Consider the following 22,320-nt stretch of genomic DNA (forward strand, 5'->3'; position numbering starts at 1 on the left):
ATTTCCTATGTGACCTAAATTTTCAAATGAATCGGAGTGTAGTTAGGCTTCTGTTAAGAGTGAGTTTGTTTAGTGGTAACATTGCCTTTAGTGCAGGAGTTTCGTATTTGAGGGAATTAATGTGGCGATATGCCGGGTGGTCCTCGTTCTTCTCACGCCTGTTTTGAAAAAAATTTAATATTTGAGTGGATGCCATATGCAGACTAACCAAGTTTTGCGAAAACCTATTGCAGGGTAGTGTCCAGTGTTGTATGATGCGTTAATTTCGTCTTTAATTGTATTGCTATCCTAATTTCTGCCGTCATTCATTTTCAGGTATGAAAGCATGAAAGGAGTCTGCGATAAGTTCAACCGAGCCATCGATGGAATTGTTCAGAGGGTAAGTGAACGGGTTCTAAGTCTTTTTTATTTTTAAAAATGAAATACGAATTGCCGTAACTCGCCCTGCGTTAAGACAACTGGTAAGCCTCAGTATCGTAAGTAACGATTTCGAACGGTAAGATGGTTATTAATGTCTTCGCTCCTAGGTTTTTCCAAACACGTCGATTTTCTGAAGGATGTAACGTGTGCATATCGGTTGGAGTTAATCAAGCAGATGCGATTACTTGTTTTCATGTTAATGTTTTGTCGTTTTTTTATTTTTTACCTAGATCAGCATTGGCGCGCCGGAAATTTTTACAATTTTAAGTTCTCCGAGAAATAGAAAATACGAAATAATTTAATGTGTTCTCCTTTGTCTGTATTCTTCGATCATGGCTGAACTCGCCCATGGAGCTTTTGATTGGGTTTTTATCGACATTATCCATATTATTATTGATGCATGGTATTTTTCCAATGCCAGGAATAATTTGTGCTAGTTAATGTCCTGTGGCTTTAAAGTAAACTCAACTTTTAACTGTTTCCGTAAGTGTTATTATTCCGTGCTCGGGAAAAATATCATTTGATTCCAATGGTTTTTATAAAATAGAATTATAATACCTGCTATAATAATATTATCTTTATGTGCCAGCGAGAGATTTTCGTTTAATGCATAAACCTTTAAAGTGCTTTCAACCATTTTCTACATGCGAGAGAAAATACTTCCGCTTCAAGTGTAGCTTAAAAGAGGCGTATTTAAATAATTGTATATTATTTTTTTGGTAGCATAATACTTAGGTATACTTTTATTTTAAGAACTTGTGGAAAGATATTCTCTGTAAACTCTTCTTATTTTAGTCGCTCAATTCCCTCATATCTGTGATAACTGGAAATTAACTCTGTAAGAGGGGAATTCCCCCCGGAAAAGGCTACCGCGTTTGTGCTGTAAATTTACTGGAGATTTCGATTATAGGCCAAGTTCTCCCTTTCTCCTTCCTTTTTTTATTTTAATGAAAGCTCGGAGCTCCAGCGGTCGTTGTTATCCTAGGGCTTAACATTTTCTTCGAGCTTTGGTGAGAAGGGAGGGGAAGCTGTGCCCGAGTTTTCGATTGTTTGGAATTCATTCTCGGTCGACCCATTTTTCCGTTCGTTACTTCCGAGGGGGAAAATCGGGTAGGAGGGGGGAGGGAGTTTGTTATCGGGCCGGCAGGAGGGGATGTAGAGAGGGTAAACTGGTGTTTCGTAACACCTGCCGGGCACCTGTCTCGAATTTGCTGTGACATTTCCTTCAAAGGCCTTTTTTGTGTGTTTTTCGCGGCCCTGGGGTACCTACGCACCACAAAAAAGATGGAAAGTGATGGGATGAAGATAGTCTTGCGAATTGCGCCATCTTTTATGGGAAGTCCTACCGTAGAAGGAACTTCATTTGGAGGTTTTCTTGATGACTTTCCGTGCGGGTATACCTCGTCATTTTTCATAAAAGTCTTAGGAAGATTTTGATATGTTATTTGGCGTTTGGAGGGGATTACGTAAATACTTGAGGAAGGCTATATTGGGATTTCGATTACCGTCATCCAATTAAAAAACGTGTGGCAAAAATGTTATTGTTTCTGTTTTGATTTTGGCTATTTCCAGCTTTGGGTTCTTTGGTAACTAGTTGCAAAGAAAAGTTAGCTCTCCCGTAATCCTGAATCGGGGAGAGGAAATATTAACCCTGCACAGTCAAGTGTAATTATGGCGTTTTCCATGCTATGTGCTCATCACTGGTGCTATACGTAGGCTCGTGGTTTTGAATGAGGATGTTATGTGTTGTCATGCTAGCAAGTTTTCGTCTCGCCACGTTGACGAATCACGCGTCTTCATGGGTTTTTCATGGGGAAACTGCTATTTCCGCGATAGATTCCAGGTTTTGCGCCGATCATATTTTTCCCGATATCCCACTTACATCTTGAGTCACTCTGGAATGAGTAGTGAATTACGTGGTCGACCTTTGGGCAGAACTTTATGATTTGACCCTGACCGTTTGGAGGATGAAGTTGATTTCATTGAGTGGAATTGGCAGAGGATGGGATTTCGGTAGTAAGTAGGTCACCAAATTGCTCTGCTGAAATTTGTTTATTCTTTTTCATGCCAATTTCGTACTTGAGGAAAGTTGAATTCAGGAAGTAAATTGTTCCGCCATGGACAATTTTCACGTGACCTTTTCAACCCGTCCAAGTTAAATTTGTTTTTCCGCATAGTTGAACTTGGAAGCTATTCCCGGAAAAAATAGTGATTTAATCGGTGATGCTGAAATAAACTAAAGTCCATTGACTTAAGGTAATCTTGTGATTTTACTTAGGCGTTTTTCCGTCATCTTTGCAGTGTATGTTATGTATGCCATTCTCAGATCATAGACCTTACGAACAGTTCCAGAAAAGCAAACTGGGCAATGAGAGAATACGTAATCGTCGCCTTATTTCTACTCATCGGGCTCTTAATTTTTTTGTTTTTCCCTATCGAGGAAATGCGTGGCTTTCCGTGACGCACCGCAATTAATTCTTGTGGAATACTTCCGTTCTCTTTGCCTCGGTGGTTTTTTCCTCGACCTCTGAATTCAGGTGCTCCGTTAGCTCAGCCGAGTGGCATTAGCTTTTCTGTGAAATCTCCTAATTCTAGTATAGTTTGGGTCCTCGGGTTTTTAATTCGTGTATTTTGCGTGTTCCAGTCATGAAATTGCCATGCACTCAATGCTATTGTCTTATGAATTTACGATCGCTCGTGTTTTTCGTGTGGCAATTAGTCATCTTCAATGAATCAATTCGAATCAATCTTAATCAGTTATTAAATACTGATCTTTTAATTTTTTGCGTAATTGGATGCTGATCGCGAGCGTTCGTATTTTAGCAGTTGGTGCGGCACTTTAGTTTTAAAAACAAATATTTGAACATGTTGTCCATTAGCATGTCTAGCACGTATTATTTTTGTTCTACGAAATTTGCTGAGCGCGAGCAATACGTTCAATCCAATGCGGATTTACGCTAAACCCGGTAGTGTGTCAATTTAACTCCGTTTTCCTTGCATTTTTTGTTGTTTGCCAGTGTTGCATTGGTCTATTCTAAATCTATTCTTCATGGATGTTATTTCTAGTGGTTACATTGAGGTTGTAAATCTGTGGAATGAGCCAGTATTAAGTTTCTAAACACCACTTTCCAACGTTATTTGCTATTCCCCTCCGCCTTCAGCTTGCGCATCTCCGCAAATCAAAGAATTGGTGTCGCAATCATTCTCTTGCGAATGCATCGAGAACAAAAGAGCTGCCTAGCACTCTCGCGCGTTAACTAAGGTTTCATCCTTTTTTTCTCGTGGTTGGCTATCTTGGTGGGGCGTTTTGTTGGCAGCGGCACCTCCTTTCGGCGTGTTTTATAGAGACGGGAGATGGTTGAGGACAGGGGGAGGGAAGGAGGTGGATAGCGTTCTTTGCGCATTCTCGCTCTTAGGGACGAAAAATCCTATTAATGCCGTTTTCAATCGATTCCTGTTTACGGTCTTAAAATAAGTCCCCCTCCCCCGTGGTATTTGTGGGCGCGTGCGCACAAGTCGGGCTTGTGCCCACGTTGCCATGTGTTCGTGATGACGCCTGCCGTGAATCAGCTGCTTTGGCTTTTAAAGGGGGACGGAACGTAGAGCGCATCTTTAACAGACGCTCCAGCGGCGGCGGTCCCGTGCTCGTATTGATTCCAGCTTCCCTTTGCCTGGCGTTTCACCCCTTTTTCACTTCCCCCTTTGCGCCCCTTCATCCCTTTCCCCCCTCCCTTCAGCCCATCGTTTCCTCCTCCCTCGCCTTACCCCACGTCCTCACCCGTACCCTCTCCGCATCCCCCGACGTCCAAAACCCCAGTCGGAGCTATAGTTTTTTAGCTCCTCTCCTCTCCCTGCCGCACTCGGTCCCTTTATGTTATGACTCAGCCACTCTCATTTACCTCGCTCTCGCACCCATAAGCTAACCCCCTCACACCAGCGCCTGGTTCCACACTCCGCCCTCCTCCACATCAACCCATCCCTTAGCCCGTGGTTCTTTCAATCCCCTCTCATCGCCTCCTCGCCCACCCCTTTGCGCGGCTCAATTGCTGTCGTCTTTTGTTGGGGAATTGTATTGATTATTTCTTGCCAGATGCGGCCGTGGTTTTAAACAGGGCGTCCCGGATGGTTCCCCTCTTACACAATACCTTGGGCCGGAGTGGATTATGACGAGCAGGTTGTGTGGTCGATTGGCATTCCACCGAAATTCCGTTTTTTTAAACCGATTTTCCTCGTCGTTAAAGAGCCCTACTACCCAGAATTTCGCGGACTTTTTACCTAGCGCGAAGTGTTAATGTAACCTCTCTTCAACGTTTGTAGACTTGAAGGGTGGTAACGGCACATCTTTGTCGTGAATTTCGTGGGAAAAAGGAAAAAGAAATTTTCGATGCCTGCAAAAATTTCCATTTTTGTTGTTTAGTACCACAGAGATGAGTTTAATTCATTAAGTGCAGTAAATGCATTGCCTGTTGTTGATTTTATCTTAATTTTTTATTAATTCGCTAAAGTTGTCCTTAATGGTTTACTTTATAAATGAAGCCGCTAGCCTTGATCTTTTGTTTATAGTGCCTTTAATAGTTTAGCTATAAATTCGTGTATAGCGATGAGGATTGTTTTCATTCTTTCTGGTGACTTCTATTAGCAACCTTCTGTCGATCATGATTCGTTTTTATTGATAGTAACCGAGGATTTATTGCAAATTGCATTACTTTCAATAGATGCCGTACTTGGCCGTCGATGAAATCGTCCATTTAACCTAGCATAGTCAATACAAATTTAGGATTCCCATAAAAACGTTTTAACGTTCCTCACCGTTGCGGCATGTTTGTTTTGAACTTTCTCTCTCGCTCCCATATCTCCGGGCATTAGATTTTTCTCGCACCTCTTCCCCCTTCTCCCCGGTCTACTTTTTCCATAGTAATACGTGAAAGTGTCGTTTCCCTTGACATGAATTCCTCCCAACTCTCTCGCTCGTCTATTTTCCCTCTTCACACTGGGTGTTACGTAATGTTGCATCTAAGACCCTGCGATGGCATTGCTCGGTTGAATTTTCCTTTGCTGGTTTGCTCATACGTTCATTGTCCACGTCGCAATTCGGTGCCTCACGAAATCGAGCGTCAAAGCATAATATTCCCCCGCCGCACGGCACCTTCTAGCTTTAAACCGCATTTGTTCACTTGTATGCTCTAAGATCGCTTTTCGTTTTTGGGTTCGTTCTTTTGAATCCGAATATTCAAACCGCGGAGGGGTGTCGGTAGGTCTCTTCCGACTCGAAGCTTTTGCGAGTGCCGTGTGGCGTGTGCGGGGTGGGGATATTTTGAGGCCACTGCCCTCGCTACATAACATGAGGAGGCGGCGTTGCCAGATCTTGCCAATCTCTCAGGATCCGCCGCCCCCCTTCCTCTCCCCGCGACTTACACAGCCACCTTTTAAAGCTGACCTCTCCGGACTCGCGGGGCTCTCCGCGATGTGCACTCTCCTTTCTCCAGGTGCTCGTGCGTTTTTGGACATATCGCTTCGATGGGGTTCACTGCTCTGCCCACGTCGTGACCTTAACCTATTGCACATAATTTATTTTTTTCTCCCGGAGTTTTTTTTATCCCCCCGCGCAGTCTTGTATATTCGCCTTCCCTCAATCGGTTATAGCTGAGTCACGCACTTCTTGGATGTTGTCAAAATCGGTACAGTCACTTGTTTATACTTGTCTTTTCATCTTGAGAGGGGATTTATCTGAGAGTCGTTAATAGAATTTTCCGGGAATATCGGAGGGGACATTTTCATGCCGAGGTCGTCGACTTCGTATTGATTGGGCCTTTAAAGCCATTTTAGTTTCCTTACACCAGTTTTAGAGAGTTAAATTTTTGTATTTCCCCGTATGTTGTTTAATGGTTCGTTTCCTTCCCACTGATTGACTTTAATATAACCGTTAAGCGTTATAAATTTTCATTACTTGGTATTATAAATTGAAAGAAGTTGATAATATATGATGATATTATGTTCAGCATCTGCACGTTAAAAGTAGTCAACATATTAGTTTCATTGATGCTGACAGCTATTGTGTGTAGTTTTCTACATATTTATCAGTTTCTGTAATTTTACCATCGCCGTTCATTACCATGAAGGGAATAATGATCTTAGTAACTCTCGTAATTTTGCGGAATTATATTTTTTGCGATGTTACAAAGTTGATTACAAGTTCAATGATTTCTAGATATTATTCGTGCTAATACAATATTAGTTGTGTATAACTAACGTTGAGTGACTCCTTGTTTTAATTTTAAGTGTTTCTGGCTAATACGTTTCCCTCCCCGTAATGTTAATGAGCGTTAACTTTAAAAGGCGTTGTAATACCTTATCATTAGTTACTCGTATTACTTGCCTTGCGTTAACCATTACCACTGAATCTGTGAGAGCTAGAGTAATTGTGGTTAGTAATGGTAATAGGAAGTCATAAATTACATTGATAACTATTTTCTTGTTTAAAATATCTGCAAGTATTCGTGATGGAAAATACCCTTAAACGTCGTGCATTTTAAGAGGGTGCTTTTTTTATTATCCTCTACAAGACCCGAATCCGTTAAACTAGATTCGTTTTTCTCACCAAATTAGTTGTTGGTATATTTTAAATTTTTATGAAATGCTGTGGAATATTTTTTTATGAAATGCTAAAATATTTTCCCTGGTGTATGACCTAAATATTACGATTTGTGTATTGTTACTTTGTGTTCAAGTGATTTATATGCGACGGTTTCCTAGCATAATTTGCCCACTTTTACTACCCTGGTAGGAAGCTCGGCCGAAGCCTGCGGAATTTCTGCGAGAAATGTTTTATGAAGTTAATATTGTGATGTGATCCGCTATATTTTGTCTTTCTTGAAAGTGAAAATATGTTCATCTAAAAAGGTTGATCCTCTTTCTTTATAACTTTTTTCAGATTGAATTATTGACATTATATTTTACTTTTTGACCCGTTACCGTTGTTAATAATGGACGATTTTTAAGCTCTTTACTAGAAAACTAATTAGAATATCCAATTAAACCTCATCCCTTATGATTGATATATGACGTATTTACATGCATGTACCTATTTCTTCTTAATGACTGAAACGTGGGCCCCGAAGGTATCTTCATAATCACTTTAAAAATGTTTCATGAATTCAAATTTAATTTCGAACTAGGTCCAACACATTATGCAATAAATGATACCATGGATACAGTTTGAACGATATCGACGGGATTTGAGGTCATTGTCTCGACGTTGGCATATAACGGTATTCATATTCGTTCAGATGGTTCACCGAAAATCTGCACTGTTTTACTAATGGCACTGGGATTTAGAAAACAATTTTGCCATTGGCTTTATTGCACAATTCGGTTTGGTTAAGTCTATATGATGATGATAAGACAAACAGGCGGGATCTTCAATGCGGCAGGCATGCGCGTATAGGCGGATCGCTTTTGGCTGGCTGCAAGCCTAGATCACTTGTTCTAGGTTAAGGTTCCTTTAAATAAGCTTGGTTGATTGCCTACCTCAACCTCTTCGGCACTAGCCCTTAAACACATGGCCGTGTATCATAATTACTTATGGTACAGACATTATTTTGTAATATCGTCGATAAAATGTCGTATATGTTGTTGCTAAGCCTAATTGATAGAATAGTCATTTATTATTTTATTTTGTCTCGTGTTCTTCATTTTCTGATATTTCTTTAATGTATATACCTCATTGGTAAGGTCAGAATTGATATAATCTTCAATGATATTTTTAATGTCATTCCTCATATTTGCTTAGTTGACAATTAATTTGTACTTGTCATGTTTTAATTCACTCTTATTTATGATTTTAACTTTTAAAACATGCTAGTTAATGATTAAATAGTCTCCTCTAGGTATGGTCGTTAATTTTCACATTTATGCTCAAACAGGTCGACCATTGTTTAACTCAGGGTAAGGCTTATCATTTTTTTAGGGATCCTTTTCTCTCGTCGGAAATCCAACTTTGTTCGTTATTATGTTGCTACACGTATCATTATTTTAATCTCTCTGATTTTGGTGTGCTTGAGAGAATAAATTTTCAATAGAGGTGTTTAATTGGTTTTTCAAGTTTTTGAATTTGATGTCCGCTATTATTATTTGATATTAGCATTCAAAATTCAAGTTGACGGCGTAATACTCGATAAGCTCGCTCTTTGTTTTGCCTCGGTGCGAATGACAGATCACGATGAAAGAGTACTGATAATTATGTTATCTCTCCCCTTTTCGATAAAATGATAAGATAGACACAATAGGATTTCATTAAAGTTAAGATGCTGGACTCTTCAACAGTTATCAGCGCGAGTACTCCGCAATTCACGGAATTGGTAGCCTTCCGAGCGGAGCCTCTCATCGATAAAATGATCCGATACACATATAGCTTTAATTACTGTTAGTTGTCCGACTTTTTATTAGTTTTCAGGGCGAGTACCCCACAATTCACGGAATCGTTAGCTTGCCGAGGTGGTATTTTTAAAATTACCCCTTGTGAAGTGGCTCAGGAAAACAAATAATTTTAGTTATAGCATGCGTATGCGAATTAATTGCCAACCACATTAAAGCTTGCAATTTCCGGTTTCTTTCCGCGCGTCGTTTCATGTAACAGGTATGAATTTTATTTTTGATTCAAGGGTACGTATTCAGAAATTGCGGATGGTAAATGAATTGGTTGGTGTGGTTGGTTGCGTTTTATTGCGTTAGGCCAATTATTAAATGTCGAATTCACCATTCAGAGCTGTTGGTTCTGGTTTTTTGGTCCTTATGGACTTATATTACAAAACAAACGTTTCTTTTTTACGGCGATGTACGCCGTTTCGACTCAGTTTTTAGGGAATTTAAAGCCAACTTATTCTGATGTTTCGTTAAAATTATTTCAGTCAGCCTTACGTCAATGATGGCTCCATCAATTTTCCAGTGTCAATTAGCCGTGACGTAACCCGGAAATGGCGTGTAAACCCTTAAATTGCCCACATTTTAAATATAGCTTAAATAAAGTTATTTGATTTGCCGGTAAATTTATTTCGGTTTAACAGATGCTTTAAATACTGTATTTAGCAAATAAGGTTATAGAAATTATATTCAAAACTGAATTCAACAATTGCAACTCGTTTGGGGTTACAGCTCTCAAATATATATCGTACATATGGACACCACATCAAAATTAAATGCTGCAGTTTATTGAGTGATTTGCTTTCGCTAAATCTGTAGAATTTAGGATGCCACTATGGAAGAATATTTATGACAGCTGTAATAAAATCTTTTCTATATATTTATTTATCTCCTTATCTCTCCTCGCGTGAAAACAGCTATGCTGCAACGCCTGGAATTTTGCCAATATAATTCGCCCAGTGAATTAACTCAAGCGCAACGTTTACAATAATTAACGGGAAAAAGCGGGATGAGAGGTATTTGTTTTTATCTATACGTTATAACATTTGACGCATTACTACCCGAGTCCGAATGCCATAGCAATGATACGCTTCCTTGGTGACTGAGTTTAGTACGCTTAAAGATGGCTTAATATTTTCTGTAACGTTAGGTACACGTTTTTGACGTTCTCCTCTTCCGCTCTACTACGGAATGGAAGGGCGCCCTTCGGTTCCGGCGTGGCTTGAACAGGTGATGTGGCGGGCGTCCGTGTGGTATGCTGGGCCCCGGGGCGATCCACCTTGGCGTGTGGATCTTACACGAGAGCATCTGCGATGGGGCCCGTGCCCAGGCCCGATGGGTTGCACCTTCAGAAGACCCCTCTTTTGTATCCCCCAACCCACCGAGGGTCTTAGCTTGAGCCTACGTGAGAGTACTCACGTCGCCCGCCGTCGATAGGAAGTTTGGAGGAGGAGAGTGAGAAGACATGTGGAGAGGAAGGGGAGTGGGACAGATGCAAGCGCGAGGGCGGAGGGGGAGTTTTTTTTCTCTTGGGGAGATGGGTGGGTGGGGATTACGTGGAAGGAGCGGAAGAGGTCGAATTCTAGGAGGGGTTCATTTTTGTGAGGGCAGACAATAAGGAGCCGGTGCAGTTTAAGGGCCTTGTCCTCGAAGTAGACAATGTCCGTGGCGAAGTTGAGGAAGGGTGGGTCTTCTCCCACTTTGGAAAATGGGAATGCTCTCGAAATCCAAACCGGGACTCGGTAAAAGTTGAAGAGACTTAGGATAATGGTAAAGCTAGCGTCTAGCTCTTGGAGGTCCCCAGGTCATGGTACTAATTTTACATTGTGAAGTAAACCAAAATTTATAGGTGGATTTCCTAGGTGTGCTACCACATGGTCAATCAATCAAGATTTGAAGAGTTCATCTTAGCCATATTTGCTAAATCCTATATGCATGAACTGTGGAAACAGTTGGTATATTAAAATGAAAGTGGGGTATATTACTAAGTATTGCTACTGTGTTATATTTTAACAAATGACGTATTGTCTAAATTTTCACAAATTTAATTCCCGTGCGATTGATTTTAGGTGTACAGTCTGAATCACCTGAATTTTTAAAGGAACCTCTGAGTGATGCATTATACTTTCTTGCGATAATGTGAATTATTGAATGTCATTTTAGAAAACCAGCAGTTGCATGATAATGTTTTCCTTTTAAAATAAAGTATAAAGTCTGTAGAGTTTCTTAACACCAAACATGCATACATCGGGGTAAGACCTCAGGTGTAATCGTCAGTGGGAGTAATTCATGGATGTTGCCAGTGACCGCTTATGGTTGCTGAGAACCCCCAAAATTATACTAGGATGTATGTTTTTTGTTTTCCAGGAAAGCATTGGAAATACATGTAGAACAGTAGTTTTGATTCACATTTGAAAATAGGATACGGACATATTATTCCTGATTTTGGTGACTTTAAAACAGCTTAAATTCTCTTATAAATTATCCTAGGATGTTAGGGATAAGTTGATGGATGTGGCTCGAGTCTACCTGACCATATGAAGAGATTTATTGAACTTCTATTGTGCATCTGTATTCCAAGCTTAATTTGTGCTGCTCCCAAGTTCACAGCCATTGATTTAGCTAATTTATTCCTTTGCGTATTTCCATTCTCGAGAAATTAAAAAGTATTTTTGAAATTACCTTGCCTACATAGATATCTCCTGGTGTTCCTCTGCTTTGTTTTTGATTCAAATATCGTGTAGATTCCTGTTACACTTTGCAAGGATTGTATAATGCCTAGTTCCAAGACCCTACCATTGACAGCCTTAGTGAAACTGGTGGAAAAGTAAGTTTTTAGCTGTTTAATATCTACATTGATTAATTATTTTTATTAAAAATTCTTTTTACATGCAGTGCATATATTTGATAAAGTATGGATATCAAAGTCCAAAAATTTATTTGGTAAAGTGGAAAGAATTGTCGAGCAATGTTCTGTGGAGAGTTATTTGTCATTGAGAAGTATGTTATCGTTGTGGTGAATTTCTTAATTTTGCTTGGTGATAGCTGAAATGCTGTGGCATCCATTTCTTCTGAGGTGGCCTCAGTATTTTGTTAAAAAGACCTTTTCAGTAGCTCAAACTTGTATATATGCATTTTTATAAAGGGCAGGTTAATGTGAAGTTGCAGGTTCAAATGGCAGCATATTTAGCAAATGCAAATTTCATATATCGGATGCCAAACACATTTGTCAGAGTGAAGAATCAGCATCCAGTTTGTTGTAATAATTCAAAATCAGAAATTTATTAATTGTGGAAAATTTCCCATGTAATTAACATAATATCAAATAATGGATTAATTAATGCATTTGAAGTAATTAAAAAAATTGCATAAATTGTAAAGGATTCCTCAGAAAAAGTAATTTGTAACCACAGGAAAGAAAAAAAATGTTAATTAGGTGGAAGGTCAAGTCAATGGCTTATTAAAGAAATACATATGAAAATAATTTTTAAGCTATTTGCCAATCGCTCAAAAATTATCCTTTGCCATAAAGCAGCTTTTTTAGCTACCACTTAAGTGCTATTTTGAGACCTATCAATGTTTGCATTTATAGAATATGAGTTACAAGAAATTATAGTTCCTCAACCTTTTCCTTCCAATTGAGCTGAGTAGGAAAATTTGCTCATCAGGTCAATACACTTCTTGCTAATTTTTATTTTCTTATAGAAGTATCCTAGAAACCCCTTTTCAAATGTGTGTTCATTATTTATCCAACATAATACCATAGATTCCTTACAGACATGTATGATATACCTAGTTCTATTACTGATTCACTACCCAATGATTGTGGTGGTTTATTTAAAACAATAAAGTACCATACAAAGGACTGCAAATTTTATTGCTTATTTTGAACGGACTAGACTGACTCATTATTTAATCCTTACACCCCTAAATGAGGTGAAGTCTTCGTCTTTGTGTCATTCGTTGCAGCTTAACTTTTATGTCAATAAGTTGAGCAGTGATTGCTTTCTCCATACTTGTTTATTGAAAGGATGTTTTCATGGAAAAAATGGCTTTTTAAGTAGTCATTGTGGCATTTTTGCAGAAATGTGAAACTGTGTTCCTTTGAATGTATTTTGGCCATGTTCCTACTTATGTCTGTGTTGTATGTTTGTGATAGGTTTTTTGTGACTTATTAAATAAAAAAATATTGGCTTGAGCTGAACAAAATTTTATTTACAACAATTTTGCTAAGGTTAGAAGAACTTATATGATTTCGGCCAAAATCAATCCCTTAGAAAGTGACTTTAAGCTTTGGTCTATACGTGAAGGTCTCTGCATTCTAAAAGTAATGAGAAGGATGGTATATCATGGAACTTCTGTTACTAAAACCAATATAAATTTCTATTATGCAAATTTTTTTCTTGCGTTGATGGAAAAGAGAGTAACTATTCATGTGGAACATGAAGCATTGCATTGGTAGGTCATTGAATTTTACAATTTGGTCTACCATTTGTTTTCTTGCACCAAAAATGCATGGAAACATTGACACTATTGGCTCAATATCCATAATAAGAGAAATGCCAACTCTATCCCACCCTGTAAGGAAAGATATCTAAAAAAAATATTTAGGAATATATATTGTTTTATTTAGCTTTCCAGAGACAAATATAAACATTAATGGTCATGAATAGTGGAATATGTTATGGTTAGTTGTTAAATGCTATCCTTCTCTTCGGCAATAGAAAGGAAATACTGTATGGAGAAAGTGATATGCTGGCCACATCATATTTTCAATACTGCTTGGAGTTCTTCTTTGTAGTGATGCTTTGTTTGGCTCTTTGACTTATTTTTTTTAATTTGCTCTGCTGTTAAAGTAAAATTTATATAGCCTAGTAATTTATTATATTTTTCTCATTGAGATATTATAATTTAAAATTTTGGTGCCTCTGGGGCTGATTTTCTAGTTTTCTTTAATTTACACTATAATCTGAGTTGCAAATTTTAACTAAGCAATGGATTTCATTTTACAGAAAGGATCAACTATTCATAGGCCGGCCAAAAGACCATCAAGAGGTCTTTTGCGGCATATATTGCAGCAGGTCTACAACCAGGCTGTCACTGATCCAGAAAAGTTAAACCAGTATGAACCATTTTCACCCGAGGTAAAATTGAAATTATTGTATTAATCTTTGAAGTAAGGGAATTTAAAAAAAATCTCGGATCACCTGAATTAATGTGACTTGCTGCTTTAATTATTCATTAGAAACATCTCAAAATAACATGATAGGTAATGACATATAGTTGGATAGATTTCTTGTTCACATTTTCCCATACTTCTGTTACTTGATACTACAAATATACTCATTCCATTGTGTTTTCATAGGTCTACGGAGAAACATCATATGATTTAGTTTGTCAAATGATTGACCAAATAGAGATTACCAATGAAGACGTTTTTGTTGATCTTGGGTCTGGTGTTGGTCAGGTAGTTCTGCAGATGGCAGCTGCTACTCCTTGCAAAATTTGTTTTGGGGTAGAAAAGGCTGAAGTTCCATCAAAATATGCAGAGGTAATATAAATAATTAATTTTGGAGGTCATTGTTGATTTTGATAAAAATCTGATAGTTCTTCCATTTTTATGGGTAAAGAATGCTTTTGAATGTATTTTATAGACAAAGCACGTTTAATTACAGAGCATGAACCAAAATTTTAGAAAATGGATGCGGTGGTACGGAAAGAAGTATGGAAATTATGAGTTGATTCGTGGAGACTTTTTGACAGATGGGCACAGGGAAAAAATAGTTGGGGCAACAATTGTGTTTGTGAACAATTTTGCTTTTGGACCAAATGTTGACCATGCCCTGAAGGAGCGATTTGCTGATCTCAAGGATGGGGCACGTATTGTGTCATCCAAATCTTTTTGTCCGCTTAACTTCAGGATCACTGACAGGAACCTCAGTGGTGAGTTATTTGATAGTTTTTCTAATTCTAGTTTATTTATATTTTTAAACTAGCTTATTTGGGGTACTATTAACCCTGGTTGCAGGAATATATGTATATATATATATATATATATATATATATATATATATGTATATGTGTATATATATATATATATTTATGTATATGTGTATATATATATGTATATATATATATATGTATATATATATATATGTATATGTGTATATGTATATGTGTATATATATATATATATATATGTATATATATATGTATGTGTATGTATATATATATATATGTATATATATATATGTATGTGTATGTATATATATATATGTATATATATATATATATATGTATATATATATATATGTATATATATATATATATATATATATATATATATATATGTATATATATATATATATATATATATATATATATATATATGTATATAGGTATGTATATATATATATTTAACTAAATAAGGCCGTGGGGGTAGATAACATTCCCGTGGAACTTTTAAAATGCTTAGGAAAATGTGGGAGGAAGAGGCTATATGGGCTGATCCGTAGTATTTATGAGGAAGGAATCTGGCCGGAAGACTTTGTGTGAGATCAGTTTAAGTTCCTATTCCGAAAAAGGTAAAGGCCACGTCATGTGAGGGCTATAGGACAATTAGTGTGATATCCCACGCAGCTAAAGTTGTTCTCAGGATCATAAACAAAAGGATAGAGAGTAGGGCAAATGATTACTTAGGGGATGATCAGTTTGGGTGTAAGAAGGGGAGAGGTACGCGTGATGCCATTGCAGTAATGAGATTATTAATCGAGAGGAATATAGAACACAACCAGGAGGTATTTGCCTGTTTCATAGATTTCGAAAAAGCGTTTGATAGAGTGAATTGGGAAAAACTGAGTATTCTGCAGAAAATAGCAATAGATTGGAGGGAAAGGAGGCTAATCCGCAACCTGTACATGTCTCAGACTGCTCAGGTGCGGGTGGGAAACGGGGAGTCAGGATGGGCAGTGTTAGGAAGGGATGTAAGGAAGGGTTGCCCATTATAACCGTTGCTGTTCAACCTGTATGCAGAGGAAATGATCAAAGAGGCATGGGAAGAACTCGAGGTGGGAATGAAAGTGGGCGGGGAATTCGTTAAATCACTTAGGTTTGCTGATGACCAAGCTTTAGTTTGTCAGTCAGCCAAGGGGCTGCAAGCATTGCTGAGTGAATTGGAAATTCAGTGCGACAGGTATGGGATGAGAATCAATATTAATAAAACAAAGGTTATGCGATTTTCTAGAAAGAAAAAGGCTAAGCTAAACATTAAAATAGGAGGGCAAAAACTAGAGTAGGTAGAACAGTTTAGGTATCTCGGTAGTGTTTTGGACCAACACTGTCAAAGTAGTAGGGACGTAAGGAGAAGAATTACCCTAGGCAAAGAGGCTTTCACAAGGAGGAGGGAGTTGATGACAGGGACTTTGAGTAAGGATGTTAAGAAAAGACTCGTAAAAACTTTGATATGGAGCGTAGCTATGTACGGTGCGGAAACGTGGTCATTGAAGAACGAGGATGGACGTAGACTCGAGGCTTTTGAAATGTGGGTGTGGAGAAGAATGGAGAAGGTGAAATGGACAGAGAAGAAAACAAATGAGGAAGTACTTGGTATGGTGGGCGAAGAGAGGGGTTTGTTGGCAGCATTCCTATGGAGGCAGGTAAAGTGGATGAAGGGGGTGTTGACCGGCAGTGGGATGTTGAAGACTGTGATAGAGGGTAGAATGTTGGGCAAAAGAGGAAAGGGAAGGAACAGGATAGGGATGTTGGACGGGATGAAGGGAGGAAGAAAGTACTCAGAGATGAAGAGGGACCTGATATAGAGTAGGATGATGGATTTTGTGTTTTGTTAGGAGTAATAAAATATTTGTTTGGTAGTTGTGTCCATCCAGAAACCTACCTCAACCGGTAGATTATTATTAATATATATGTGTGTGTGTATATATGTAGAAAATATTTATTTATATAAATTGAATATACTGCCTGTAAAATTAATCAACTTTTTGACATTGGCTTTGTCCCCACATTAAGCGTTTTAAAACAAGTATTTCTAAGAGCTTCTAGTGAAAAATTTGCTGATGTTTGTTCAATTAATAGAGAATGTTTTGAAAATACATTTTCATAATAATGTAATGATTTCAAATGTTGCTGTTTCTATTGCTTTCAAATATGTTTTAAATTACTTTTCATTAATTATAAATAGTCAGAAATTCTGAAAAGCTCTTCCCTCTAATTCCATATTGATATTATCTGGCTGATTGCACAAGTGTGCCATGTTGTTTATGCTAATATTTTCTTCTCTCTCCTTTTTCTTCCTATAAAACATTTGATGTGCAATGATCTCTAAATAGACATAGGAACCATCATGCATGTATCAGAGATGTCACCATTACGGGGATCTGTGTCATGGACTGGGAAACCTGTATCTTACTACTTGCATATTATAGACCGCACCAAGGTAATAATTAGCTTTGCTGAAAACCTGTTAATATTATATGATATCTCGTAACTATTTAAATCCAATGTAACTTGATGGAATGACCTTTTCTTTGGTTGCAATTAATTTAAGTTTGCTGGATAAAGTGTGTTATTGTGTTGAACCAGAGTGAAATTTCAATATGATTGTTGTCATAAATGAAATTATTTTGCTACTTTTTGTTAATTTTTTAGACATAAATTATTTTATTGACAAGCATAGGAAATCTTTGTATGGAAAAGTCTAATTGGTCGGTGTTTGCTTTTTGCAGCTGGAAAGATACTTTCAGAGACTTAAAAATCCCAAACAAAGGGTGAGTTTTTTTTATTTTTCTTTGAAGTATTATTTATTTGCATGAATTTCCTGTAGATAAGTTACACCCATAAATGAAATAGCATATACTAAGTTTACCTAACAGCTTTTTTCTTCAATCATCTGCTTCAAGATTTTAAAAATAGACACAACATTAAAGATGTATATGCTCTTAGACAGCTCCAAGGCTCTAGTTTTTGTAATTTATTAGGAGGGTAATTTGAAAGGTTCTCGGAATCACCTAGAGAAGCCAGCGCTAGTGCAATGAGTTTTCTGCTCGGTAATAGGTAATCCATAACAAGTAAATACAAAATGCATCAGTGCACTGGGAAGACATTTGTGGTGATGGCACCTCTCTATTGTTATTCACATGTAGTGATTTATGAAGATAAAAAAAATTCATATTCGAGCTGTGATTAAATACTTTGCAAAGAAAAGTTTGAAAATTAATGAAATTCAGGCCAACTTTCAGGGACTCTGCTCCTTCATATGCAATTTTTTCCAAGGGAACAAACTAGTTTGGTCGGGACAGCTTAGATGGTGATTCGCTTAGTAGTCGACCAAAATGTACCACTACCCCAGAATATTGCAAAAGTGCTTAAAATGGTCATGGAGGAGCTTTAGCAATTTCTCGCCCTGTAAGTACTTGAAATTCCTAAAGCTGTTGGTACTTCATTTGAGCAGGCAAATCACATTTTAACACTGGAATTGGATATTTGAACATTTTAAAATGAGGACGCGGTATCACAAACGCATCAGAGTACATAAATTTGGAAATTTTTGAGCAATGTTTGACCCATTTTAAGGGCATTTGACAAGATATTCTGTGCTGATTTTTACCATAGATGAAACTTGGGTCCACTACTATACCTCAGAGACAAAATAGCAGTTATATCAGTGGAAACATGTTGATTCACCGCCACCAAAGAAAGCTAAGGCAATATGGCCAGCCGGAAAGGTAATGGCCTCATTTTTCTGGATGTGGGTGGAATTCTGCTGATAGATTATCTTCTCACTGGCCAAACAATTACTGGACAATACGACCCAAACCTTCTTGACTAACTACAGCAAAAGATACACGAAAGAAGACCAGCTTTGTGTAGAGAAAGTCATCTTTCATCAAGACAAGGCTTGCCTACACATGTGTCATTGGCATGATACTATGAATTGAATTGTTGCCACACCCAGCTATTTGGCCCAATTGGGCTCCATAAGATTTCCCATCTCTTCTCCATGCACAAAATTTTCCTCCGTGGGCAGAGATTATCTCCAAACAGAGAACTAACAGCAAAAGTAGTCAGATATTTTGCATGCATGAAGGAATCTAATTTTCATGATGGGATCAGAGCATTGGACCAAGTGTCTTTGTGTACAGGGAGACTTCATTGGAAAAATTAAAATGTTTCACTGAGGTAAGTCATATATTTCTATTCCATTCTGAGAACTTTTCAAATTACCCTCATATAATAGTTTAATTCAAACTCCATTAATAATTATGTGGAGCTGATCTTGATATTTAAAAAAGGAAAAATAGTCTAGTGCGTGGTGGAAAATCCATTCTATTGCTGGATGGGAAGAATGCATAGTATTGTATATCATAAGTATTCTGTAATTCTTTATACGATTGATTCCATTTACCAGAAGATTTAGTGAGTTTTTTATGCTGGATAGTGTTTCTCATAAGATTTTTAAGTACTAAATTTTTATGAGACATGCTAACCGAAGTTTTTTTTCTTAAAGTGGTGGTGTTTTGTTATTGCCTTGTGAGATGCAGTGTAACAGTAAGTAATATGATACCCATGAATTAAAGCCAGCTTATTACTCCATGAAGACTCCATGTGGACTTTGTTAATGAGTATTTCTTCTAAAGAGTTCACATCGAGGGCCCATCATCTAAGCATTAGTATTGATGGCATGGTTAAATTTATTTAATTTTTTATTGTTTTCTGTTTCATTCTACGAAAAGCAAGCAATTCTTTGACATGCAAGCGGAGGGAAATAGGAAATGTCACACATGTTATTCTATTGGGATTTGTATTCTCATCAAATGTCATCTATCATCTTCATCTTGCCCCTCCGGTGTTATTCCCATGCTATCAAATTCATCCATTTTTTTATGATGCTAAAGCTATAAATATTTCATACATAAAGCATGAGTAATTAAATATATATATATACCTCTGGTTCAAAGAATGAAAGTTTGCTTTTTAAATTTTGTTTTCAGCTTTCAAAATGATTTATATGAAACAGTTACTATGGTAGAGATAATTGTTAATAACGTTTGTCCTTTAATTGTAGGAGGATGAAGGTATTACTTCACGGATCAGCAGGAGTGGAAGGGATAGTGTGAATCGTCGGGAAGTGGTTAAACAGGCTGCTGCGATAGAAACAAGCTCCAATGAGGAAGAGGAGGAAGAAGGGCCTGGGAGGACTGTTGCAAATGGGGCCACGAGAAGGGGTGCAGCAGCAGCGGCTGTTGCAGCGTTGGCAGCTGGAGCAGTGGCTGGCAGAGACAGTGATGATGGTAGCCAGGTGGTTGGTCCAACAACTAGAAGGGCTTGGTCTGATTGGTGTAGCAACAAAGGAAAAAGCAGTAAGGAGAGCCAAAGTGATGATGATATGACATTGGGTAAGGAGGCCTGACTTTTCTGACTAATATTTTCATTCCTATATTGAATATTTTGTCAATCTACTGCGTAACATTTTGATGGTTTCTAAGAAATATTTGAATTGAGCCTCCAGAAATATAGATGGGTGGTAAATTCTTTCACTTATTGAACAAATACGTGTAAGATAGTTTAGGGAAAGTTGGTGAAGAGAAGGGAAGGAGTGACGTTACATTAGCCAAAATATAATTTTCAGCAACAAGTCTGTTTCTTAAGCCAACTATGCTGATCATAATCTTGGTGAATGATTTGTTTTTCCTCATTAGGATATCTTGTTGAAGTGTATTTTGCCCTGACAATTCAGAATGGCCCTAAAGAATCACATCCCATGTTGCCCATCCCAGTAATTTGCTAAGCAATGAAGTCAAAGCAAATTTTACGAGCTCATCATAATTTTCAGCATCATTTTTAGCATTTTCAGAAAAATTTTGAAGCAGTGGATATTGTTTTGCAAAGTGAAAAGTTAAAGATTTAACTATCATAATTTCATATAACCTTGTTTAACACAAAGCATGTTGTATTCTATGTAACATTATAGGCAAAAGCAAGTCACAGCCTGCAAAGAAGAAGCTTAGAAGGAAGTTGTCTCGTGTGGGCAAGACAAGGCAGGGAGCAACTGTTCCACCATCCTCGCGATGCCAGGGGAGAGCTGCTCCAAAGCGTGCCAGAGGAAGGGTTAGAAGAGGCAATAAGGCCAAGAAAGCTCTCAAGATTAATGGACTTGATCTTCTACATAGCCAGACTCTACTCAGCACTTCACCCCAGTGTAAGTTGATTCATTACAGTTCATTCTTGATAATACCACAGTGTAATAAAATTTTTGAAATAAATACTATGTATTTTTGTGAATTTCTATGTTTGTGTAATTTTCAAAATATTTTCTAATCACATTGGGATCCCTTGGTGTGACTTCAAGAATCATATACTGATCTTAAATCTTTGAATAATTTCTTCTGGAAACTGAGTAGGACTTGTTGAACGTAGTATTGTAAGTTTTGATAAGAATAATGCAAGCACACACGTGCGATTGTTTTCTCCAATTCAGGTTTTACACAAAATGTACAAATGATTTTAGCACTTATTTTGGGAGCATTAAGATGCCCTCATATTGTTTGGCAAGTATAATATGTCTTTCAGTTTTTAAGATAATGATTCATAAAGCTTGCACTCATATTTTTTAAGAGACTTTCAAAGACAAGGGTTATTCAATGAAGAGGGATCATACAATTTCATGTACGAGGGTCATCCGGAAAGTAGTACCCGTTCGTGAAATAAAGACACAAAAGTAAATATTAACAAACATAAAAAATTTTATTTGAAAGAGGATACTTTAAACTACTTCTCAACATAATCTCCAAGCAAATTAAGGCATTTGTCATAACGTGTGACAAGTTTCTGTATTCCTGCTGCATAGTCCTTCGCCGCCAGCTCATTGAGATACGCGAGGGACCCATCTTGCACAAATTTTTGCATAATGCAGATGGTGTTTAACAATTTCATGAACAATTGTTCGAGAAACATTGGGAAAATGCTCACAGATGTCATCAATTGTGACGCGCCGATCGTTCCTCACGAATTCGTCAACTGAGCTCACCAGTTGGTCTGTAATGACAGACGGTCTCCCCGAACGCTCATCGTCGTGTGTGTTCCCCCTCCCCATGTTGAAGTTGCGACACCACCGCCGAACAGACGACTCGTCCATTACATTGTCTCCATACACCTCCTTTAATTGGCGATGAATATCACATGGGCGAACGTTTCTTGCATTGAGGAATTTAATCACTGCCCTCACTTCACAACTGGCGGCGTTCTCAATTTTTTTAAACATTGTAAACAATCACAGAAACAACACAGGCAATGCTAGCGTCACGCAACTTGGCTCAGAGAAGGCAGACAAGCCACTGAAGCTATCTGACCTCGTCCAGCGGCTACTCGCGTCGTCAGCACTTCATGCGGCACGAACGGGTACTACTTTCCGGATGACCCTCGTACATATTTGTTGTACTAATATTTAATTTTATATTATATTTTTAG

At 37.8% G+C, this 22,320-nt stretch overlaps 1 protein-coding gene across 2 annotated transcripts in view; it reads left to right on the forward strand.

The window, feature by feature from the left end:
- gpp (DOT1 like histone lysine methyltransferase grappa) overlaps positions 1-22,320 on the forward strand; it is a 72,510-nt gene that overhangs the window by 27,281 nt on the left and 22,909 nt on the right. For both annotated transcript variants that reach the window (XR_011703665.1, XM_071598634.1), the window contains exons 4-11: positions 316-379; positions 13,851-13,982; positions 14,204-14,389; positions 14,514-14,781; positions 17,184-17,290; positions 17,580-17,621; positions 19,919-20,249; positions 20,825-21,052. Coding sequence is in view for 1 of the 2 variants with exons in the window: in XM_071598634.1 (XP_071454735.1) it covers positions 316-379; positions 13,851-13,982; positions 14,204-14,389; positions 14,514-14,781; positions 17,184-17,290; positions 17,580-17,621; positions 19,919-20,249; positions 20,825-21,052 (1,358 nt within the window). In the remaining variant the exon portion in view is untranslated. The remainder of the gene's footprint in view (positions 1-315; positions 380-13,850; positions 13,983-14,203; positions 14,390-14,513; positions 14,782-17,183; positions 17,291-17,579; positions 17,622-19,918; positions 20,250-20,824; positions 21,053-22,320) is intronic.

This window comes from Hetaerina americana, unplaced genomic scaffold (assembly GCF_022747635.1).
Source record: "Hetaerina americana unplaced genomic scaffold, ioHetAmer1.1.p SCAF_10, whole genome shotgun sequence".
Lineage (NCBI taxonomy): Eukaryota > Metazoa > Arthropoda > Insecta > Odonata > Calopterygidae > Hetaerina > Hetaerina americana.